This window comes from Microtus oregoni, unplaced genomic scaffold (genome assembly GCF_018167655.1).
Source record: "Microtus oregoni isolate MIOR12 unplaced genomic scaffold, Mior012 000005F_ref0000423, whole genome shotgun sequence".
In the NCBI taxonomy this organism is placed as follows: domain Eukaryota; kingdom Metazoa; phylum Chordata; class Mammalia; order Rodentia; family Cricetidae; genus Microtus; species Microtus oregoni.
This window is the reverse complement of record NW_024543064.1, coordinates 40,211,418-40,234,824: the sequence shown is the minus strand read 5'-3', so window position 1 is coordinate 40,234,824 and position 23,407 is coordinate 40,211,418. Positions and strand designations below refer to the sequence as shown.

The 23,407-nt window shown below is 41.5% G+C and overlaps 2 protein-coding genes across 2 annotated transcripts in view; one reads left to right on the top strand and one right to left on the bottom strand.

Moving 5' to 3' along the window:
* The window catches only part of Zfyve9 (zinc finger FYVE-type containing 9), a 131,384-nt gene extending 110,080 nt beyond the window's left edge, over positions 1 to 21,304 (bottom strand). The window contains exon 1 of the mRNA XM_041651789.1: positions 21,284 to 21,304. The gene's annotated coding sequence lies outside the window, so the exon portion shown is untranslated. The remainder of the gene's footprint in view (positions 1 to 21,283) is intronic.
* Positions 6,576 to 22,707, top strand: LOC121447871 (translation initiation factor IF-2-like). The gene is made up of 4 exons (XM_041651144.1): positions 6,576 to 6,634; positions 20,867 to 21,817; positions 22,113 to 22,188; positions 22,512 to 22,707. The coding sequence occupies exons 1-2, from the start codon at positions 6,576 to 6,578 to the stop codon at positions 21,732 to 21,734; spliced, it is 927 nt and encodes a 308-aa protein (XP_041507078.1). The 3' UTR covers positions 21,735 to 21,817; positions 22,113 to 22,188; positions 22,512 to 22,707.
* Positions 22,708 to 23,407: the final 700 nt, after the last annotated feature.

Here is a 23,407-nt window from a genome sequence, read left to right as displayed (position 1 = left end):
GAATGAGGACCAGAGGCTAGGTGCCTCAATGAAATCTCTAGAAATATACACAGGCCAGGAGAGTCAGGCTTTACAAAAGACAGTAGTAAAAAGATTTGAAACAAATGAGGAAATATTGGAGCTGATGAGCAGGGAAAGAAGGCACAAGGACAGGATTCAACATCACCAGTAACTGTCAGAGATGACTTACCCAGGGTTTTAGCTTCCTACCCTGTAATCTCTGACAAAGCATCAAGTTCTAAAGGCCCCAAAGAGGGGCTGGAGAGGTGACTCAGAGGTTAAGAGCACTGACTGCTCTTCCAGAGGTCCTGAGTTCAATTCCCAGCAACCACATGATGGTTCACAACCATCTGTAATGAGATCTGGTGCCCTCTATTGGCCTATAGCATATATGTAGGCAGAATACTATATACATAATAAATAAATAAATCTTTTTTTTTTTTAAAAAAAAAGGCCCAAAGAATCAAAAGAAGGTAGATGGATACCTATAAGAATGAATGATCTAAAAGAAATTAAGCAGGCAGTAGGAACTTATGGCTTGCATCCTGCATTTGTTAGAGAGATGGTAAAGACATGGGTTTCTGGCATTAAAGCCACACCATATGATTGGCTTCACGGGCCTCAATTGATGTGGAAAGGCTATTTCAGAGAAGAGGCGAAAATTTTTGAACAACAGGCTTGCATCTGTGGTCTCGTAGTGTCTGCAGCACATTTGTCCAAGACCTTCTGGCTTTCATGGTTTCCATTGAGAATTGGGGTGTAATTCTGATATGTCTGCCTTTATATGCTACTTGACCTTTTTCCTTTGCAGCTCTTATAATATTCTTTCTTTATTCTGTATGTTTTGCGTTTTGATTATTATATAGTGAGGGGACATTTTTATTTTTGGTCCAGTCTATTTGGTGTTCTGTAAGCTTCTTGTACCTTCATAGGGATATCCTTCTTTAGGTTGGAAAATTTTTCTTCTGTGATTTTGTTGAATATAATTTTTGTGTCTTTGAGCTGGAGTTCTTCTATTCCTATTATTCTTAGGTTTGGTCTTTTCATGGTGTCTCAGATTTCCTGGAAGTTTTGTGTTTAGAATTTATTGGAGTTAATGTTTTCTTTGACCAGTGTATCTATTTCCTCTATAGTATGTTCAACTTCTGAGATTCTCTCTTCTATCTCTTTTATTCTTTTGGTTATGCTTGCCTACTGCGGACCCCTGGCCCCCTTCTTTGCCTGCTTCAGACCCTTTGCCTGCTGTAGTGAACTGAGCTAAACAACTTGTTTACCTGTGCCTGCAGCTGCTCTTAGCAGGAGACCCTGATGGCAGGAGATTGGGTTCTGGTGAGGCCTGCAGCTGAAAGATCCCTGGGGTGTGGCTATCAGTTAAGGATCCCTATATAAGCTTCCCTTGAGCACAGTAGAGTTGGCATTCTTGTATCAAGGATGACCCATGTCCCCGTGTGCATATATTTTTAAGTCTCCAGCCTAGTTGCCAACTCGCGTACCGTTGGTAGTGCAGACACTACACTTGCCTCTGTAGTTCCTGTTCTTTTACCCAGATTTTCCATATCTAGAATTCCCACACTGTTTGCTTCACCTATTTGATTGTTTTTTTCCCCTTGGTTTTTTTTTGAGGGGGGTGGTTCTTTGAGAGATTTATTGATTTCTTCCAATTTTTTGTTTGTCTTTTCCTCCATCTCTTTAAGGGAATTTTTCATTTCATCTTTAAAGGTCTCCATCATCCTCATAAAGTTATGTTTAAAACATTTTCTTCTGCTTCTTCTGGGTTAGGATGATCAAGTGTTCCTGTTGTGTGATCACTGGTTTCTTCCTGCTGTGTGTTACCGTGTTGCTTTTTAGGTTGTTAGATGAATTGCATTGGCATCTACCTATCTCTTTCTTCACTTGGTGCCGGCAGTGTGTCTTTGCATCTTGGTCCAATCCCTGCAGTGGCTGTCTGTGTCTTTGGGAACTGTTCTAGGTCTACTCTGTCCTGTCACTGTCTTTGTCTCAGGGAGCCACTAAGGTCTCTCTTGACCTGCTCTCCTCGCCTGCTCTCTTGCTTTGCTCTCTTGGTCCTCTCTGTGTAACTGAGACTGTGTTTCAGAGATCCACTGAGGTTGCAGTGTGGATAGGAGGTTTGGGGGCAGAGTGGGACTTGAAGGTTGCAGGGTCAGATGAATGGGATAGGGGTATTGGAGCAGCCTACTTCAAATCTATGTTCTTTTATGTGGCTCAGTTACCTTTACTGTGGTCTGCCCATCCTGCTTCCTCTGCATCTGGCTGATGACTTACCTGCCTTTCTTCCCGTAGACCTTTCTCCCCAAAGTCCCACTAACTTCTTTCTGCCTAGCTACTGGCCATTCAGCTATTTATGAAGCGAATCACAGTGACGTAATTTCACGCAGTGTAAAGGAATATTCTGCAACATTATTTTTTTCTTTTAAATTAAAATATAATTATGTAGTTTTTCTCTTCCCTTTTCTCCCTCAGCCTCTCTCTCTCCAACCTCTCCTGTACCCTACCCTGCTCCTTCTCAAAATTATGGCCTTTGTTTCTTTGTTATTGCTACACACCCACCCACATACGCCCATCCCTAAATACGTAAGTACAGTCTGCTCAGTCTGTAGTGTTACTTGTATGTATATAATTTCAAGGCTGGCCACTTGTTACTGGATAAACAAATTAAAGGGCTCACCCCGGGGGGAAATTATTTTCTTCTGCTCTCAGCTTTCTTTAGTTGCCTGTAGTTCTTTTTTTATGGGTAGAGCCACATGAGATTTCCCCTTTCATGTTATCACGTCTGTTGGTGTTGTGCTTCTGGGTTTTATCTAGGCAGCTGTATTGTTGAGGTGTCATGCATGAAGCTCACCTGTCATTTCTAGGAAACACACTGTCACAACAGCTTTCGGGTCCTTTGTGGCTGACATCATTTTTAGGAAATCATTGTTTAATCCAAGGTCATAAAGATTTGTGTTGTGTTTCTTAAAAGAGTTTTAGCTCTTACATTTAGATATATAATCAATTTTGAATTCATTTTTATATCAGGTGTGAGGTACAACTTGATGTGAATATTCAGTAGTCCCAGTACTATTCTTTCCTTGTTAAATTATTTTAGTACCTGTAGTGATTTGAATGAGAAATGTCTTGGGGATTTGAACAACTTGTGGTGCTGTTTGGGGAGGCTTAAGAAGTGTGACTTTTCTAGAGAAAGCATGTCAGGGTGGGCTTTTGATGTGGGAGTGTCATATATCAATCAGTTGATTTCATTGGTTAAGCAATAAAGAAACTGCTTGGCTGGCCCTCATAGGTTAAATCATAGGTAGGCGGAGTAAACAGAACAGAATGCTGGGAGAAAGAAGCTGAGTCAAGGAGTCGCCATGATTCTCCCACTCCAGGAAGACGCAGGTTAAGATCATTCCTGGTAAGCCAGCTCTTGGGCTACATAGATTATTAGAAATGGGCTAGTCCAGGTGCGAGAGTTAGCCAAGAAAAGGCTAGATATAATGGGCCAAGCGGTGTTTAAAAGAATACAGTTTCCATGTAATTATTTCGGGGTATAAGCTAGAGCTAGCCATGTGGGCAGTCGGGTGCCGGGGAAGCAGCCCGCTGCTCTTATTACAACAGGCTTTGAGAGCGTAGGGCCTAATTCCACTCCCAGTTCATTGCCTCTGCTTGCACTTCAGTTGAAGATGTAAGCTCTCCACATCCACTTCAGGTCACTCACCTGATTTATGCCCACACTTCCCCACCAAGACAGATTCTTTTATATATATAATTTACTTTTTATTTTATTTTAGACATGTGTGTTTTGACTCCACATATGGGTATGTACCACATGTGTGCCTGGTATCAGAGGAGGGCATCAGAGCCCCTGGAACTGGAGTTATGGATGGTTGTAAACCATTGTGTGGGTGATGAGAATTGAACCCTGATCCTCTGCAAGAGCAGCAGGTTCTCTTAACCACTAAGCCCACCATGACATATTCTTATCTTCCTAGAATCGTGTGGCGAATAGAAGCCTTTCTGCTGTAAACCGCCTTAGTTGCAGTATTCAATCACAACAGAAGAGTAACTAACATAGCACCTGTGCTGCCTGGAAGTCTGAGCTCTTGCTTCGTCTCCACTAGTCTCTGTTCCTACTGAATTTATGATAGAAGCACACTTTCTAGATTAAAATAATTTTGTAGTATTTTGTTAATTAGGCTGTGTGAGCCCTTCAACTTTGATTTTATGATATGATTTTTGGCTTAGATTACATCACTGGTTCCTAACATACAGCCCAAAGACTCCTGAGGAAAACGACTTTTGCTAACATTAAGTTGAATAAGAACACTAATAACAAAATGTCTTAGTGCATCCACCTTAGGGCACAAAAAGTGTAAAAGCAAGAGTGGGTACAACTGCTTATACATTAGTACTAACCAAGCAGGCAATCCCAAAGCATTCTAGAAGTCATACCCTTCTCTGTCTTTTCACTGTGCTGGGTTAAGGACTGAGAAGGAGGGGGGGCCCATTTCCCTCGATTGATGAAGCAATACAATTAACTTTATTAAATTTTAACTCTCGGATAAATGTCCTTTATTGTCTTTGTGGAACAGTAGAGCCTACTAGTTGTATTCCCAGCTATTTAGAAGGCCAAAATGAAAGGATCAGAAGCTAAGGCCTATCTATCCAGGATGAGTTCAAGGTCAGCCCCAGGAAGTTAGTGAAATCAATCTCAGAATAAAAGGTTTAAGAAGAGTAAAGATCAGTAGTAAAGTGCTTGCCTAGCATGTGAAAGACCCTACGTTCAATCTTAAGCACTAAAAGGAAGAAAAAAGTATGTATGTGTGTTGCTGATCGATGGAATTGTTCGTTTCAATCAACACTCATTAAGCACTTTACTATGTGCCAGACCACATTTGAAATGTCTGTTTTCACTTCCAAGTAGAAAATTCATGTCACACATAGATAGCATACTCAAGAGAAAATAATGACAAAATGAGAGTAACTAAAGGAGTTTTAGTTATTAAACACAAAAGCAACTCAGGAAAATATAATCAGGCAATCATTATAACGTTAGCACCTAACAGTTGCTTAGTACTCACATATGAAAGAACCTGCCAATAAGTACTAGGAGTTCAGTCACACGCCCCCAGCTGCATTCCCTCAGGAGTCCCTGCTTTCAAGCTGAGGTCATGCTTGCACAGAGCAACTCCAGCCAATGACTGATCAACAGTATGGGCACCAAGAATTGGCCACCTCTTAAACACAAAACTCCTCTAAAGACAGGCTTTGATCCCACTGTTTTACTTGGTCAATGGGAAACTCCGTCAGATCTACATGGCACTTCTGAGCTCTCCCTGACAATTCTACCTCCTCTCCCATCCTTTTCTCAGGAGCTGCCCCCTGCATCAACCTCTCATAGTCCTAATTCTGTCTCAGCAGCCACTTCCTAAAAGAATGGGACTGACACATAGCAGACAATGACTACAAAACAAGAGGAAAAAGAAGGCTTGGAAACCAAACCACTTATCATCCTGCTGGTAATGAGAACCTCACGCCAGGTGGGATATGAGACATGCATGGACAGTCCTTGGCACAAGCTGGTGGTCCAAGCAATAACACTTTCACAAGATCTGACTCTAGAGAAGGTTCCCAGAACGAAATCCTCTGGTTGCTCTAAAGACTGAAAAGTGTGAGTTACAAGAACAATGAAGTGAGCTTAGCTATTTTATTTCACTGAGTCCCCAAAGAGGGCCACTAACAAAAGACTGAAAACTAAGGACTGTTAGGTGTCACACCAAGATCCTTATCGCTAGAGTGGGAAAGCAGTAAACACAGAGTAAGCCCAGGACAGATAAGACCAGTGTTTGAAAGGTAGCTAAATGGTCACCATGGGCGAATATGTTGTGCGTAGGTACAGGATCTTAATTTAGGAAACCAGAAGCCTGAAAGATGGGATAGGTCACCTAAGACAGTGGACCTCAAGGACAGTCACTTTTTTTTTTTTTTTTTTTTTTTTTTTTTTTTTAGTTTTTCGAGACAGGGTTTCTCTGAAGCTTTGGAGCCTGTCCTGGAACTAGCTCTTGTAGACCAGGCTGGCCTCGAACTCACAGAGATCCGCCTGCCTCTGCCTCCCGAGTGCTGGGATTAAAAGCATGCACCAACACCGCCCGGCCTTTTTCTTTCTTTTTTTTTTTTTTTTTTTTGCTTTTCAAGACAGGGTTTCTCTGTGCGGCCCTGGCTGTTCTAGAACTCACTCTGTCTAGAACTCTGTTCTGGCTGGCCTCGAACTCTGAGATCTGTCTGCTTCTGCTTGTGTTGGGATTAAAGGCGTGCACTACCACTAACCATCCAGTCATTCTTCTTTGAACCCTCCAATCTACAAGAATGAGTTAGTGCTCCCCATAGTGTAGGACTACATTTCAGAGGCCTTTGTCCTTGTTGCTATCCTCCTAACATAACAGCCATCATCTTCATCAGGGCAGCTGTAATTACATGCAAGAGACTCTCCAGCCTGGGCATTCTGGCAGTTGATAGTCCAGACAGAAGGAGTCTAACGTAGGTGTGTGCTGCCCCATGGTCTCAGGAGGGACTAGAGCATGGAGAGTATGAAAGGAGAGCTCTATGCAGCAATGAGGAAGTTAGCATTCATGCTTGGGTGAGACTTTCAGGTAGCCTCAGGCCACCCGTGTCACCCACGCTACTCTGAGTAACCCCTCATCCCACACTCTGTAAGTAAGCCCCAAAACTCATTGGTTTAGCAAGTAAGACTTTGGTTTGTCACTGGGACTTTATAAGGAAGCAGCCATTTTGCTTACGTCAGCTGTTTCTACCCCTGGAGAAAGCATTCTCACAACAGCCCTCTCCTCCAAGATAACAGGTTCTCCCCCACCCCAATCTGCTCTCACTTCCACTTCTGGCTGTCATGAGTGTAGTTAATGCCACCCCTGAGAAGGACACACTGAGCCTAAAAAAAGAAGAAAAGAAACTACATATTCCAAAAGAACTATAAGGACTAGCTAGCAAACCCAGCAGGATGTAGGACATCCACAGGGCTGTATTTTTAATACCATTAATCAAAGCAGAAACACAAGCCTGAGGTAACGTTTATGGGGGAGAGGAGTGGAGTACAAAGGAGACACTGTCTCAAAATTCAGGAGTTAATTCTGACACAGACCTAAGTGATGGTCTTATGGCTAGGATGGCTCTTAGAAGCCTAAAAAAGTGAAATGCCTGAATTGACATGGCAGAATGTAGGATAGGGTAAGGAAAGAGTTAGTAGAACAGATAGATTATGGAAGGTCAGACTATTCACCAAGGCCATCGAGAACAAAGTCAGAGAGACAATAGCATCACTAAGATAAGAAAGTAGGTGGTCGTTTTCTAAAGGGTTTGGCTCATTGATAGGAAAAGGAATGAAGACATTGAAGCAATAGCAACCAGGTGGCAACACTAGATGTGAATCTATCATAATGACTGACAGGTAGGTAAAAACTAATACGCTAAATCCTCAGGGACCTATGCAGATAGTTAATGGGAGAGAGTATCATTAGGAGAAAAGTAGACAAGTCAGTCACAGTGCTGCTAAATATACACACTCAAAAGTGCTGAGGGTGATTGCCCCAATAAAAATCCAGTAGCCTCTAGCCAATTCCTGGACCTAAGCCAGTTGTCAGATCCAGACCCACTGATTCATATATACCCCTACTATCTGAAGAAATACAGACTCGGAACACCACATTAGTCTATAACATCAATGGCATGCCAGTTTCCAACATTCTGAATGACCTGAAAGATAAATACATTCCAAAGAACAGGATAAAGCATTTGTCTCTTCCTATTGATGAGGAATGGCTCTAGTACACTATCTCTTTGGGACAACAAAATTCATGGAGCCCAGTTCTTGATACTCAAATTTCTTCTATAAAATGGTATAGTATTTGTACATAATCTACATATATCTTGCTATGTTAAGTCACCTCTAGATTACTCATAATACCTAGTTATATAAATGATAGGTAAACAGCTATAATACTATGTCACTTAGGGAATAATGACAAGGGAAGGGGGTCTACACATGCTCAGTGCAGACACATTTTTTAGAATATTTTCAATGGATAGTCAGTTGAATCTACGCATGTAAAGTTCACAGACACATGGGTTCTGTAATCTCAGTGTAACTGTCAGGCTCAACCCAATGCACCCCCTCCAAATAGAACTGCTACTGCTTGTATCCCTACAGTGACTTCAGATTCTAAAGGCAACATGCTGTGCCCTATGTGGTGACAAGACAGGTTACCAACTTTGAGTGGAAAACAACTCTGCAGAATTCCAGGCTTTACTGCAAGCAGTCCCTAAGCCAGTGGTTCTCAACCTTCCTAAAACTGTGACTCTTTAATACAGTTCCTCATATTATGGTAATCTCCCCAACCCTAAAGTTATTTTCGTTGCTACTTCATAATAATTTTCCTATTGTTCTATAGGAAAGCCATGCTATTAGAACAACAGCATCTGGTGTCCTGGTAAGAGCCACAGTGCTTGGTCACTGGGCGCCTTGTGTTCAGAACTTTACATAATAAGTTAAGTTTATTAAGACCCTCGGATGCATTTGAGCTCAGCAGCAACCCACTCTAAGATGGAAACAGTATACCAAAGACCAAAATAAAACAGAACCAAAGGACGCAAACTACATAAGCAGGCAGCCAGGACTTCCCTGACAGACACCACCATTATCCGATCACTCCCTCAGCTCATATCTAGAGCTGTTTAGTGATCCCACAGAAACAACATAAGGAAAAGAAAAAACACTTAAGCTCAGTATGTGAACACATGCTGAGAACAAACAGTGGATTCATTTTAGTCAAACTTAAGGGCGACCTTGACACTGGAAATGAAAACCTCCCTAATTCCCTAAAAGAGCTTTAAATGATGTGTATGGTTATAAAGTTTTGTAGAAAGAAAAGTGGGATGAGAACACACACATTCATAGACAATGGCGAGTAGACTAATCAGTTGGTCCAGAGAAACACTCTAAGAAAAAGGAGCAGCCAGGCGGTGGTGGCACACACCTTTAATCCCAGCCTTCAGGAGGCAGAGGCAGGAGGATCTCTGTGAGTTAGAGGCCAGCCTGGTCTACAAGAGCTAGTTTCAGGAGAGGTTCCAAAGCTACAGAGAAACTCTGTCTTGAAAAACAAAACAACAACAACAAAAATTGACTGACCACATGGAATTGAGCACAAAGCATGAAAATCTGTTTCCTGTGTCAGGCTCTTCAGAAAGTATCTAATTTCTGCAGAAGAGTCACTGAACCACCAGATGTACAAAATGACTCAAGTGACATGTGCCACCTCAGAACTGGCATGATGAGGACATGAATGAATAGGTCACTCTGGCAAAAATAGAGATGGGAAAGGAAAGAAAACACAGTCTCATTTACCACACCTAATTCTAAACATTGCCAAGATCCCAATATAGCACTAAACCGCAGGCCATCAATGAGTGATTAGGTGGCAAGTTGACTATTCTGCATCCTTCCACTCTCAGAAGAGCCAGACTAGGTTTCTATTGCTGCAATAAAGACTTGGAGAAGAGTTTATTTTACCTTATAGCTCACAGTTCCACCACGAAGGGAAGTCGGGGCAGGAACTGAAGCAGAGGCCATGGAGGAGTGCTGCTTTCTGGCTTGCTCCCCATGGCTTTATCAGCCTGCTTTCTTATACAACCAAAGACCACCTGGGCAGGTACCAATACCACCAAAGGTGGGCCAGGCCCGTTCACATCAATCATTAATCAATAAAATGACATCAGATATGCCTACAGGCCAATCTGAGAGATGAATTTTCTTAATTGAGGTCCCCTCTTCCTAGATGACTCTAGCCTGTGTTGCGATGACAAAAAAACTAACCATGAACCAGTGACTGAGTCTCACAGGAATAGGCAATTATTACAGGTCTGGTTTGTCTTTCCAGCCAGTAAGAGCCTAGACTAGCACCACTGCACAGGGCTCGCAGTACCGTCTCTGGTTTGGAAATGGTCTGAGTTTGCTCCCCAAGGCTCCATGTGTTGAAATTTAATTCACATTATAAGGAATTGGGGAGCAGAAACTCAACTTGGGAGGCAGAGGCAGAAGCGGACAGATCACATGAGATCACAGATTCAAGGCCAGTTTGATCTACAGGGAGAGTGCTAGGCTAGCCAGGGCTGCACAGTGAGACCCTGTCTCAAAACAAAACAAAATACACAAAGAAACAAAACATAACCCAAGAAACAGAGATTCCCAAATTACCAGAGTGTCTGATGTCCTACTGAAGGCACAGCTGATATGCCAACTCAGAGAGGTAAAAACATATACGATCCTCATATGCCAACTCAGAGAGGTAAGAACATATAAGATCCTCCAGTACAGTGGTTCTCAAGCTTCCTCAAGATGTGACCCTTTAATACAGTTCCTCATGTCCTTGTGACTCCCAACCACGACACTATTTCGTTGTTACTTCCTAACTGCAATTTCACTGTCATGAATTATAATGTAAAAGTCTGATATGCAAGCCCTGTGAAAGGGCCGTCCACACTCATAGGGGTCACAACCCACAGGTTGAAAACTGCTGCTCTAGTATGCAGCATAAAAACTAATTCAGAGCTGTATTTCCACCTGTAGGATATTCCATTAGCAGAATCATGTGGTCTTAGAAAGAGATGGAAGAAGAAATGCCCCCCCCCATCATAATTTCCAGTGACCCACTGAAGAACTTTGTGCTTTTCATCCATGCAATGCTGGGCTCGACAGAATCAGAGAGCTCCTGCCACAAGTGGCATTCTTCCTTGCCGTGGACCATGCTGGTTGGTTTTTAGTCAACTTGACACAAGCACAGTCATCTAAGAAAAAGGAACCTCAGTTTAAAACATGCCCCATCTGGCCTGTAGCAAGCCTGTGAAGTATTTTCTTGATTGATGATGAATGTGGAAGGGTCCAGTCTACTGAGGGTGGTGTCATCTCAGGTCAGGTAGTGCTGGGTGTGTAAGAAACCAAACTGAGCAAGACAGGAGGAGCAAGCTAGTAAGCACTATTCCTCCATGGTCCCTGTTTCAGTTCCTGCCTTATCTGCCCTCATTGATGAACTATAAACTGTAAGCCAAATAACCCCCTTCCTCCCCAATAGTTTTGCTCAGTGTTTAGTCACAGCAATAGAAAGCTAAGAGACACATGGAAGACTGCAATGAACTACAACTTACAGCTGGGATTCCCTATATCCAGGAGGCAGAAGAGGAGCAAGCATAGCTACAGTTAATAACAGAAACAAGGAGAGGTAGTTGTGGAACTTAGACATTCAGTAGGGTGATAACTTATATTCTTCTGCCTAACTATGAATTCACAAATACAGTAACTCCTGCCTGAGAAGGTATGGCTCTCAGACCTCTCAGGAAAATGTGGGCCATAATACTAATAAGCAGTCAAGACTAGGAGAAATGACAGCTGAGAGCAAAGACTTTATTTAGACCGAATAGCAGAGGAGGCAGACAAGGAAAATTGTAGCCTGAGATCAGTTACAGCAGGGGGGGCTGAAACCTACCTCAACAACTTCCTTCTACCTTTCCCACTAGGAAGACAGTCCATGGATCCCAGGATTGCTGCTCTTGGAAAGTGTGTAAATACACCAATCAGTTTAGCACAAGAGGCAGACAGTGGCATTCACTCAGATCTTCTTTCAAAGACAGAACTGCCACTCAGGGGCAAGGAGGATAGTAGCTAACAGCCTCTAACTCCAACATGTTTGAACCTCAACTTCCTGAGGCTGTACTTGTCAAGGGCAATTCTTCAACAATGCCTACACATGATAGGAGTAATAGAGTCTGTCCACTTCTGCCCGGTGTGGTACTCCAGCCAGCAATTTGTGCTCTAGAGTTCCCTATCAGGTTGGCTAGGGTTTTCAGATCTGCATAGCAGGCAGGTCCTTCCCTTTCCTATCACATCCTTCTCTAACCTCCTCTCCCTAATTTCTTTTTTATGCCACTATCCATTTCAGTGCCTGCTTTTTAAGGAAGACATCTATTGCATTGGGTGATCATCTCACAACTCTCTCAAGTATTACTGCTCGTTCTATTTTATAGGTAGGAAAGCACTGGCACAGAAAACTTCTTAACTTGCCCAACAACATACCATAAAAATAATAGAACTGGGTCTGATTCCAGAGTCTGTGTTTGGAATTACTACTCTAGGAGACAAGATATTATTTTGACATCGCTGGAGGTTAAAAAAATAATAGTTTGTTCTGCGTAGTTTCAAAAAGCAAAAGGATGCACACTAGAGAAAAGCAGATGTTCTGCAAAATATAAAAGAAAACGTTCTAATAATGAGCAGTAAGCAACAAAATGGATTCCTTACAGAAGTAATGAGAACTTATCAACTGAGAGTTTAAATATTCATGAATGAGGCATTATAAATACAGATCAAAGCTGACCTAGATCGGTGAAAGGTATATTAACACCTCTCAATTTGGGGCCATTATAAATAATGTTACGAATGTTTGTGTACAGATTGTTATGTGCACATATACTTTCATTTCCTTAGGGATACATATTTAGGAATAGAATTGCTGGGTCAATTAGTAACTCTGTTAACCTTTTGAGGAACAGCCTGGCTGGTTCCACAGCCAAACAAGCTTGGTAATATGTAGCTGAAGAAATTTCAGTTAGTTCATTTCCACTCCTCAGTCTTTGAAATACTAATGTAATCAATACAGCATGCTCAAAATCCAAACTTATGTGATTAGAGAACATTTCCTTGTTCCCAGGGAATACACCTGAGCAATCCTGGCCTCGGATAATTTCTTTCAAAGTCAATATTCAATTAACCAAGGCACCTAAAATAAGCTAACAAGGAAATGGTTAGCCAAACATCACCTGTCTATCTCTATCAATATTAGTCTAATGCCTTAAGAGTGGGAAGGCTATATAAATCTTGTTATAAAAATGTATTCCATCCTTTTAGAATGTAGTAAACGCCCTCCTTTCCTTTATAAACAAACTTCGCAGATCTGTAACAATAGGGACACATTTCAATTACTAAATTCTCACATTATAAGCAATATGAAACAGGTTATTTCAAGCACGCTACTGAATGACCTATTTTCATACAATACAACTCTAGACACATTTGTCTTAAACATATGCACACTGTCATAAGCAAAGGCAGAAATGAATGTTCAGTTTCAAGGTTTTTATTCAGAAACACACTGTCTTTCAATTACAAGAAAAACTTGTAAAAATAAAATATAATATAAAATACAATTGCTCTGTTTGGTTTTTTGCATATTTCTTGGTCTCCACCAGCTGCCTACCACTCCCAATTCTTTACCTGTGCCAGTTCCTCTCCACAGCCTTGAGTTAAGTCATCTAATGCCATCTAGCTTTTCAATCAGTTCACTTTTTGAAATACCAAATAGTATTACATGTGGAAAAAGGCCTTGCTATTGAGTCTAAAACTGATTTTTAGAACAGAGAACTGAGGCCTAAATCAGTTACTATACTTTCCTAACAACGACAAGTAAGACATCTATCTATTCAAAACACAGTACAAGAGATCTGAAATTTCCAAAATACATACAAAATACACACACACACACACACACACAAAGTTGTCCTCTGACCTTCAAACATGCACCATGGTACACATTTACCAACATGTACTTGCACACAAATAAATAAATGTAAAAAAGAAACTGTTAAGGTTTTATAAATTCCAGCACAGAATGTGATGCTATGAATAATAAAAAATGCTATGACAAAATATATAATAAAAACAAAATAATATAATAAAAGTAATAAAATCACACAATTTTATTCCTTATTTTAATAAAACAAATTCTGGCAGAGAAAATACCACTTTAACTATGAGGAGTTAGATAAGAACCAGAACATATTACACATTAAAAAAAAAAACAACAAGTCTATGCCTGGCATGTTGGCTCACACCTGTAATCCTAGCACTCTGGAGGCTGAAGGAGGACCAGGAATTCAAGGCCATACTGCACTACAGTGTAAAACTCTGCCCCCCACAACAAACTTTTTTTTTAAGGCTTTTCATGAGTCCCACAAAAAGGCTCTAGAACTGCTGCTTTTTATAACTTCATATGGAAACCGTGGCATTCAAAGCAACCAAGGAGCAGTACTAGTCTTTCATGCAGTTCAGATTAAAGGATCAGGAAAGTGTTGCACTGCTGAGCTACCTCTCCAGCCCAGAGCGTCTTGAAATAGGGTCTCAAGATGAAGACCAGGATGTCATCAAATACACGATTATCCTGCATCAGCCTGGGACTACAGGCTTATGTCATCTCAGTAAACTCTCTAAAAGTAATCTTAAAATGGGAAAATAGTACGTCTAATGCATCATAAAGATTCCAAAGTTGTCCTTTGCACTACAACAATGGTCACCTGCAGTATTTCCCCTAACTTGCTTGAAAACAACAACAACAAACCAAAACTTTAAAATATTAGCCAAATCATCATTGTTAATTTGAACTATGTCTCACAAAATACCACAGAAAAAAATTCAATACCTTGAACACAAGTTAGAATATAGAGTAATTTTCTAAACATAAGACTAAGAACAATGACTAATGATTTTGCTCTGTTTTGTTTGAGAAAGTGTCTTACTACATATCCAAGACTGGCCTTCAATCCACAATTTTCCTGCCTCGTTCTCTAAAATGCTAGGATTACAGGTGTCCACCACCATCTCCAGCAATCAATCTATATTTATCTAAAAGTATACATCATAGATAGGTAATGATGGTCATTAAAAATCTGTCAGACTTTGGTGCTTAGAGACGCTAATTTACAGGCTGGAGAGATAACTCAGGAGTTAAAGAGCACTGGCTGATCTTCCAGAGGTTCTGAGTTCAATTCCCAGCAACCACATGGTGGTTTACAACCATCTTTAATGAGATCTGATTTCCTCTTCTTTCCTGCAAGTGTACATGCAGGTAGAACTCTATATATATAATAAATAAATATATCAAAAAAAAAAGAAATGCTGGACTCTAAATTTTTAGAAATGTTTTAGGAGAGTTAAAGGAAAATAAAACCTGGGGCTTACAATTGCCTTTTGTTAATAAATGTTCTTTAAAGAAGGCCTGGTAGTGCTTGCCTATAATTCAAGTACTTTGGAGGCTGATGCAAGTGAATCCCTGAGATCTGAGGCGAGCCTGAGCTACATAGTGAGATCCAGGTCAGCATGAGCCAAAATAACAGTAATAATAATAATGATTTGTAAAAATCCGGTATCCCTATTTCATTCCCATCACCACCCCCAACATGGCTAACCAGTTCCACTTAATAAGTTAACTAGCAGTACATAGTTTTATCCTTAAGCCAAAAACATTTCTTATCATCAAAAACTCTGGCAATTTGTCACCAAGTATAGCTTCAACAATTTACCTAATGACTGTAAACAAGTTATTAATCTCCACCTTACACTTACTCAGGTGGTCATATCAAAAGGCAGATAACAAGAGTTGGTGAGGATGTGAAAAAATTAGAACCCTCACGTACCTGCTAGTGAGAACATAAAATATTACAGTCACTTAGTCAGACAACCAGGCTATTCCTCAAAAGGTTAAACAGTTACTACCTGACTCAGCAATTCTATTCCTATGTATATCCCAAAGGCAATGAAAATATACATGTACATAACAATATGCATAAAACTTGACTAACATTATTCATGACAGCCAAAAAAATAAAAGCACACCCAAACTGATGAATGAATTAATGAAATGTGGTATATGAGTAATAGCAAGAAATAAGCTACAGATTCATTATTATTGAGCCCTGAAAATGCAATTATACTAATAGAAATAAACCAATCCCATTATATGACTCTATTATAGTAAGTGTTCAGAACCGCTAGGAATTCTTTAGAAGAGAAACCCACTAGTGTCTGCCCAGGTCTGGGAGATTAGGAAGATATTGGGGTGATTGCTAACGGATACCAGTTTGAAGCAATGAAAATGTTCCAAAAAGAGAGTAGTAACATTTACACAACTCCGTAAAATAAATAAATAAATAAAGCCATTAAATTGTATGCTTTAGATGGTTAAACTATGTGTATGTGAATTGTATCTCAAGACATAGACCATGAAAAAGACCCTTCCTTAGTATTCTAAATGTGGCCGAATGTATGTGCTCTCATCTTCCCCTCTAACATCTCTACAGCTAGTGCTGTAGATCTTCATGGCTTCTAGAGTCCTGTCAAAGGCATGAAATTCCTTTCCCCTTGTGTAACAGAAACTCGAAAAACTGTTTCTTGACTTTAATGAATACCCTTAGAGATTTTACCTTTATCTTATTTTCCCAAAAGTTTTGAAAAGGTATAAATACAAACATACACATACTATTCAAATTTTATAATAGTTCATTTCTGTAAATTGGACTATTTAAAATAATTTAAGCCAAGCATAGTGGTTCATGGCTATAATCCAATCACTTGGGAAATAGAGATGAGAAGATCGGAAGTTCAAAATCATTGCCTGTTACAGTTGCAAGTTCTAGGCTAGCCTGGACTAAATCACACCCTGTTTCAAAAGGAAAAAATTTTAAAGTACTATCTAATTTATAAAATAGAAACTGTTTTATAAATAGCATTTTCTGGCTGAAGACACTTAAGGAAATGCTCAACATCCTTAGTCAGAGAACTGCAAATCAAAACAACTCTGAGATTCCATCTTACACCTGTAAGAATGGTCAAGATCAAAAACAGCGGTGACAACTTATGCTGGAGAGGATGTGGGGTAAAAGGAACACTGCTGCATTGCTGGTGGGAATGCAAGCTAGTAAAACCCCTTTGGATATCAGTGTGGCGTTTCCTCAGAAAATTAGGAAACAACCTTCCTCAAGACCCAGTAATACCACTTTTGGGTATATATCCAAAGGATACTCAATCATGCCACAAGGACATGTGTTCAACTATGTTCATAGCAGCTTTGTTTGTCATAGCCAGAAGGAAACAACCTAAATGCCCCTCAATCCAAGAATGGATAAGGAAAATGTGGTACATTTACACAATGGAGTACTATACAGCAGAAAAAAACGACATCTTGAATCTTGCAGGAAAATGGATGGAGCTAGAAAACATCATTTTGAATGAGGTAACCTAGACACAGAAAGACAATTATCACATGTACTCACTTATAAGTGGTTTTAAAACATAAGGCAAAAAAAAAAAACTAGCACACAAATCACAATCCCAGAGAACTTATACAACGATGCAGACACTAAGAGAGACTTGCATAGATCTAATCTATATGGAAAGTATAAAAAGACAAGATCTCCTGAGTAAATTGGGAGCATGGGGACCTTGGGGAAGGGTTGAAGAGGAGGGAAGAGGCAGAGAAGGGAGCAAAGAAAAATGTAGAGCTCAATAAAAATAAATAAAAAGCATTTTTAAATTATTTCATTAAATAAATTTATAATAAAATATAGACACTCTATTAGCTATATAATCAAAATACTAACAGGCAAACTTGTCTCATCCTTAATTGGCAGTGCTTTACAATCGATCATGCTAGCTTTATTTCTTAGCAGAAAACCATATAAATAATTAATGATCTTTTAAACTTTTTCAAAACTCAAATATATTTTCCATTTCTAGAGTAATGCTTATTTTCCATGGAACAGAACTATATATCTGATTTATATATCACTTAATCCTTGTAATAATCCTACAAAGTGGGTAATATTAGCTTTGTTTTATAGAAGAATAAATTAAGACTTAAAAAGTGTAAACAGACTGTTCAAGGTTGTAACAGGTTACAAGACTGGAATATTACACATGATAAATTATAAGAACTCTGATTCTCATCACTACAGATTATAAGGGAAAGTCTATGTTCTGAATAATATTCCTCAGTTCTTAAACTAAACAAAACCCATGAACTATTTCTGCTCAGTATCTGTAACTAAGTATTTTCCTATTATCACTACATACTAAGAATGACACTCTACAGCCAGCCAGTGGTGGCACACACCTTTAATCCCAGCAGAGGCAGGTGGATCTGTGAGTTTGATGCCATCCTGGTCTACAGAGTTAGCTCCAGAAATGCCAGGGCTACACAAAGAAACCCTGTCTCAAAACACTAAAAGAAGAAAAAAAAGAAAAAAAGAAAAAAAAAGAATGACACTCTATATAGTAATTAACACACCGCAGGCCAAACACACAGAGTAATGTAAAACTTAAAGTGAATCAACAAACAAGTATATCTTAGGCAATCAGAATATTAGTTTATTAAACAAAAGATGAGGTGGAAAATGTGTGCACTTGGTAGTATTAAATTTTTTCCATCAAATTTAAAAAAAAAAATCCCAAAGCAGAACTAGTTTCAAATAAATAAATCAAGCTACCAAGTTTTAAGCCACACAGGATATACAAGATCTGGTTTTTATTTTTATTTTTCCCCAAAAGGAAGAATAGAAATGAACATGTCTCTGCAGTGTCTACGATCACTTCATCTCATAGAAACGTTCTACTTCCCTGGGAGGGGTACCATTACTCCAAGAGACTGTAAGGAGCTCAGAACATAAGTGTCACATTGCTCTAAGAGATGCAGAAAGGATTCCTGTTCATATCTGACTCCATCTCTGCACCACAGCACGCAATGCAATTAAAAACCATAAAACACGTATGTACCACCTCCTTGAAACAAAAAAAAAAAACTGAATTAAAATCTAGGAAATTCTTTTAATCAAACATTGTACCTTGCAACCAGCCAGTCTGTGGCCAGTACATAAGAGGAGCCAAACAAACTTTAGCGCATGGAATAAAAATGGTAGCTTAGCAACAGAGGAAATGGGACCATCCCAACCCATTCATTTGTTCTTTCATCACGAAGGAGTTAATATAAAACTAGTACTTTCCAGGCAACATATGCCATTATTTCTTTAAGGAAAACACTGAATCAGGAATTGGAAAAGAAAGGAATACTGCATGTGATTTTTTTCCCCCAATTCTGGGAATTAAACCGAGGGGCTCGTACATTCTAAGCAAGTCCTCTTCCACTGAGTGACCTCCCATCCCTTACCAATGCTCCTGAAGGGCCAGATACTGGATGAGACACAGAAACCTAGCAGAGATCTAGCTCATTTTACTCAATTACAACACCTTTCTGACCCAGTCTTGTAACAGTTCATTAAACCTGTCCTGCTTCCACAATTAGCCAATTGCTAGCAGAAGCCTTGGTCATTTTTGTATTTCCCAGAGCACTAAAACAGAACCTGTACTAATAGCTAAAACTGTTAAAAATTTTATACATTATAATACTTTCTTCGGTGGCTGTCTCCTAAAGCCTTCCAAATTAAGTATAATACCAACCACATTTTACAGACAATATTAAAGTTTATTAATTGCCAAGATGAATGCCTAGATAGCCTTCCTTAACAAGACCATAGCAGGCTCTCAATGCTCGTCGACTGAAACAGCTGTCCCTCAAAACACAGTTTTTCTATCTGCATTATAAAACCATTATTTGTAGCTAGGAAAAGCCACTTAAGACAGTTTTGCTAGAGAGCCGATACGTTTGTTCACCTAAGCAGTCTCGTTTAACGTTTACGAGATGTTCAAATGTAGTAGTGCTAAGAATCAGGACGGGTGATGAACATCACGGTCTTTGGGTTACTGTTGTCACCACAGTTCGGAGGTAGGGGACCAAAAACCATATTTTTAATCAACACACTCCCAACTGATTCTAATACTGGTCTTTAGAGACACGCTCTGGAAAGATCAGACTTTTAAAACCTAAATTCACCAAAATACCTAGTCAAGGCAACTTTTTCCAGTTACAAATGCTTACACAAGAGCTGACCAAAGCACGGGTAAAACACCTAACACGCTGGATCCTCAAAATTCTTCACCACACTGAACCTCCTTAGATCTCTGGAGGTTCCTGTGCTGGACAGGCAGGTTAAGACAGGAGGAGTCTGGAAAGTAACTACACACTAACTGATGGCTTTCTCTCAGGTAGGGAGCAACATATTTTATAAATTTTAAACAAATGCCTGGCTGTAAATAGAACCAGTCAGCATTTTAATTTAACCCTACTACTACTACTGATAAAAATAATAATTTTACAAGTCACCATCACTAGAATCTCACTTTAAACGTTGAATGACCATCAAAATGTACTATGACATTATCAGTGATCTCTCTCTCTCTCTCTCTCTGGTTATTAAATACGTACTGAAAGCCGATACGGTACCTCTCCGTGTGTGCAAAATTTTTACTGTATATACATATTTTCATGAATCAAAGTTCTAGATGTACACATAAGTCCTATATAATAGGAAATGAAGAATAACCTGTAATCACATTTATCATAAACAAGAAGCACCCAATACTGACTTGTGGTATCATTTTTTTTTTTTTACAATATTACCGGAACAAAACAAATCGTTTTCCTTTAACAATTGAGCCTCTATCCCATTTCTGTCAGGCCCTTGTTATTAGGATAATTAGCTCGACTTGAAATTCTCTAGCCATCCGTTCCTTATTTGGGTGGAACATTTTTGTAACAAGGACTGAAGCATTAAAACATTTCCTGTCTCTTTGAAGGTGGAAAAGACGTATTCAGAAAAGATTTTTTTTTTAAACTGTAGGAGCTCAGCTAGGAAACTTAGCATGGCAAAGATGGGATGGGGCTTTCTCCAAGGCAGACCTCGCTCAGAGACGAGATGTAACATAAGACGGAAAGGATGAGCCTGCGGCAGGTGATGAAATTTCACCTCAAATAAGACGCAAAAGGCTGTGTCTCTAGCAGGAGAGGCGTGAATGCTAGTCCTGGAGTACCAGGGGCTTCGGGGACCCGCACTCTCTGTACCTCAATACTCCCCACTCCCCACCCAGGGGGTGGCTCCGCAGGACTCAGTCCTGGGCACAGAGAAGCAAAGCTGTTTGCAAACAAGCGTCCTCTGCTTCCCTCCGGGACGTGTACGCAGGGCCCTGGGAAGGAAGGCACGCTCGGCCCCGCCCGGGACAAACGCGAAGGGCACCGGTGCGGCCGCCAGCCCGGTCTTCACGTACCCGGCCACGCCGGAACCCAGGCCCGGGCAAGGGCTTCTCGGCATCGCGGGGCCTACTCGCCCACCGCGCACCTCCAGCCTCCCGGGGGACCCACAGAAAAAGGGCCGAGGCCCCAGAGCCGCGGGGTGCCCGCGGCGGCCGCAGTGCCAGGACGCTCCGTCCGCCCGGCCCGATAGCTGGCGGCAGGGCCCCTGAGCGGCGCGAGCCGGCGAGCCCCGCACCGCGGCGCGCCACACTCACCGCCTCTCCATGGCCCGGGGGTCGTCCCTCCGCCGCAAGCCTCCTCCTCAGCAGGGCTCCGCCGCGAAACCTCGCACTCCTGAGGAGGCTGCGGTCGCTGCGGCGGAGGCTGAGGCCCGGCGTCCCTCCAGCCGCATCGGCTCCGGGGCCGCCTCAGCCACGCGGGTCCGGGGGAGCGCGGTGGAGCGCGTCTGGGGGCGCAGGCTACGGCGGGACGACCGAGGCGCTGCGGGCGGACGGGCTCGGCGAAGCCTCGGGCGCCGCGGTGGCCGCTCCAGCCGCCCGCGCCACTGGGCCACAGCGCCCCCTGGACCCCACGTCCCGCAACGGCGCCGGGACTGCGGCGGCCGCGCCGAGCACGAGCGGCAGGGAAGGCGAGGAGGCAGCGCGGCCTAGGGGTGGCGGGGCCCTGTGCGCCCTGCGCCGCCCGCGGCCCGCGGCCCGCCCCTGACGCGGCTTTCCCGGGAGCCGGAAGCTGTCGGCTGCCCCCGCCCCACCCCCGTCAGACCCCAGCACCTTTCTTTCCTCCGGAAGGTACGTGAATGCTCTTGTCACTCGAACCCGCTCCCGCGAGCGGGAATGTGAGGGAATCTCGGCTCATTTTTCATGGAAACAGGGGGTCCCTTCTAATCCCCTCCGTGCGTCGGTACGAAAGGAGAGTGACCCAGAACAAATCTTCCTTTTATCTTTTTCAAAGCACATGCACGATCCCTTCCCAAAACAGATAAAGGAATAATCTTTAACCTTAACTTTTTTGGAGCTACTGTGCAGATTCATTACAGAAATTTGCTACAGGACCCCTTAACCCTTAACCTTCCCCCCAAAATAGGGGGAAAAAAATAAAACGCTGACCAAAAGAAGAGAATAAGCAACGGGTTGTTCTGAAACTGATAAACAACTTAAAGGTAAGAAAAGAATCATCCCTTCACTAACCTAACCCGGCCACCACCTCTTCTCCAGCCTTCTGCACCACCCACCCTTACCAAATCCTAGGTCAGACTCTGGAAGAGGGAAATTGTGGGGGTATTGAGGACTGTGCAATAATTTTGTTTACAAATGCCTCCTGTTTGATCTTGCCCAGCCTCTACAGCTAACGTCACAACCAAACACAAAAGACTGTCAGAAGGGAAATAGGAAAAGAGAAAATTTTCTAAATCCCTTTGGTCCCCCAGATTCCCAAATACAGTGTTTTTGTTTGCTTGTTTGTTTCTTCTGGGTGCTGTGCTAGAATGAGCAAGGACTTTGATGCCAGGCAGATCCTGATACCATTGGTTCCAGTTACATCCTGAATGGTTTTACGACCCTGGCAAGTTACGTAATATTTCGAACCTCTGTTTTCTCCTGCCCGCCTCGCTGCTTGTGAAGGTTAGCGATGAAAGGACTGGCCTACGGCTCCAATTTGTGTTGACTCCAGAACGACCTAATACAACATCATTCTTCATCTTGATTTGTACCCATTTGTTTTTGTTTGTCCCACCTCACTCCCCCTACCGTGTGTGTGTGTGTGTGTGTCCTGGTCTGAGTGAAATGTTCCTAAATCTCACTAATGCATTTATATAATCTTCCACCGAAGAAGAGAGCCTAATACACTGGATCCTTTGACAGTCTACTGCATAGCAGGCATCAAAATAGAATCACTGCATTTTCTGCATGAAAATATTATAAACAATCTTCCCTTACCTTAGATTATAGCGTAATAGTAACGGATCGTGAGAAAATTACACGAGGACTTCAGGAACTGTTCAAGTAATAACTGAGCAGCCACCCCAGAAATATAACCTAGCAGTTCTCCTCTCATCAATGAAAGCTGTTCCTGCACAGCCCCAAGTCTTCCTTTGCCACATTCTGAGTCACACCACAGAGAAAAAAAACCACTATCCCCATTTTGTAACGACAGAAAAGGGCTCAGAGGAAACTCTGATTCATCCTCACATCTCCATGAGTCTAGTGCCTTGGTACCACCATTTTCCTTGTGAAGTATATCCAACCAAAGGAAACGCTGGAAGTAGACTGTGATTCCTCCAGTCTCCCATCTGATAACAGTCCTTTGTGAAATATTAAGAAAACATGCTTCAAGTAAGTTACTATTGATAAAATTTGCTATCTGGAATTGGGCCCTTTAAT

Coding starts and splice junctions, on each gene's coding strand:
- LOC121447871 (XM_041651144.1), top strand. CDS start 6,576: ATGGAGAGTATGAAAGGAGAGCTCTATGCAGCAATGAGGAAGTTAGCA. Junction 6,635..20,866: donor AAGTTAGCATTCATGCTTGG/GTGAGACTTTCA, acceptor CTCCCCACCCAG/GGGGTGGCTCCGCAGGACTC.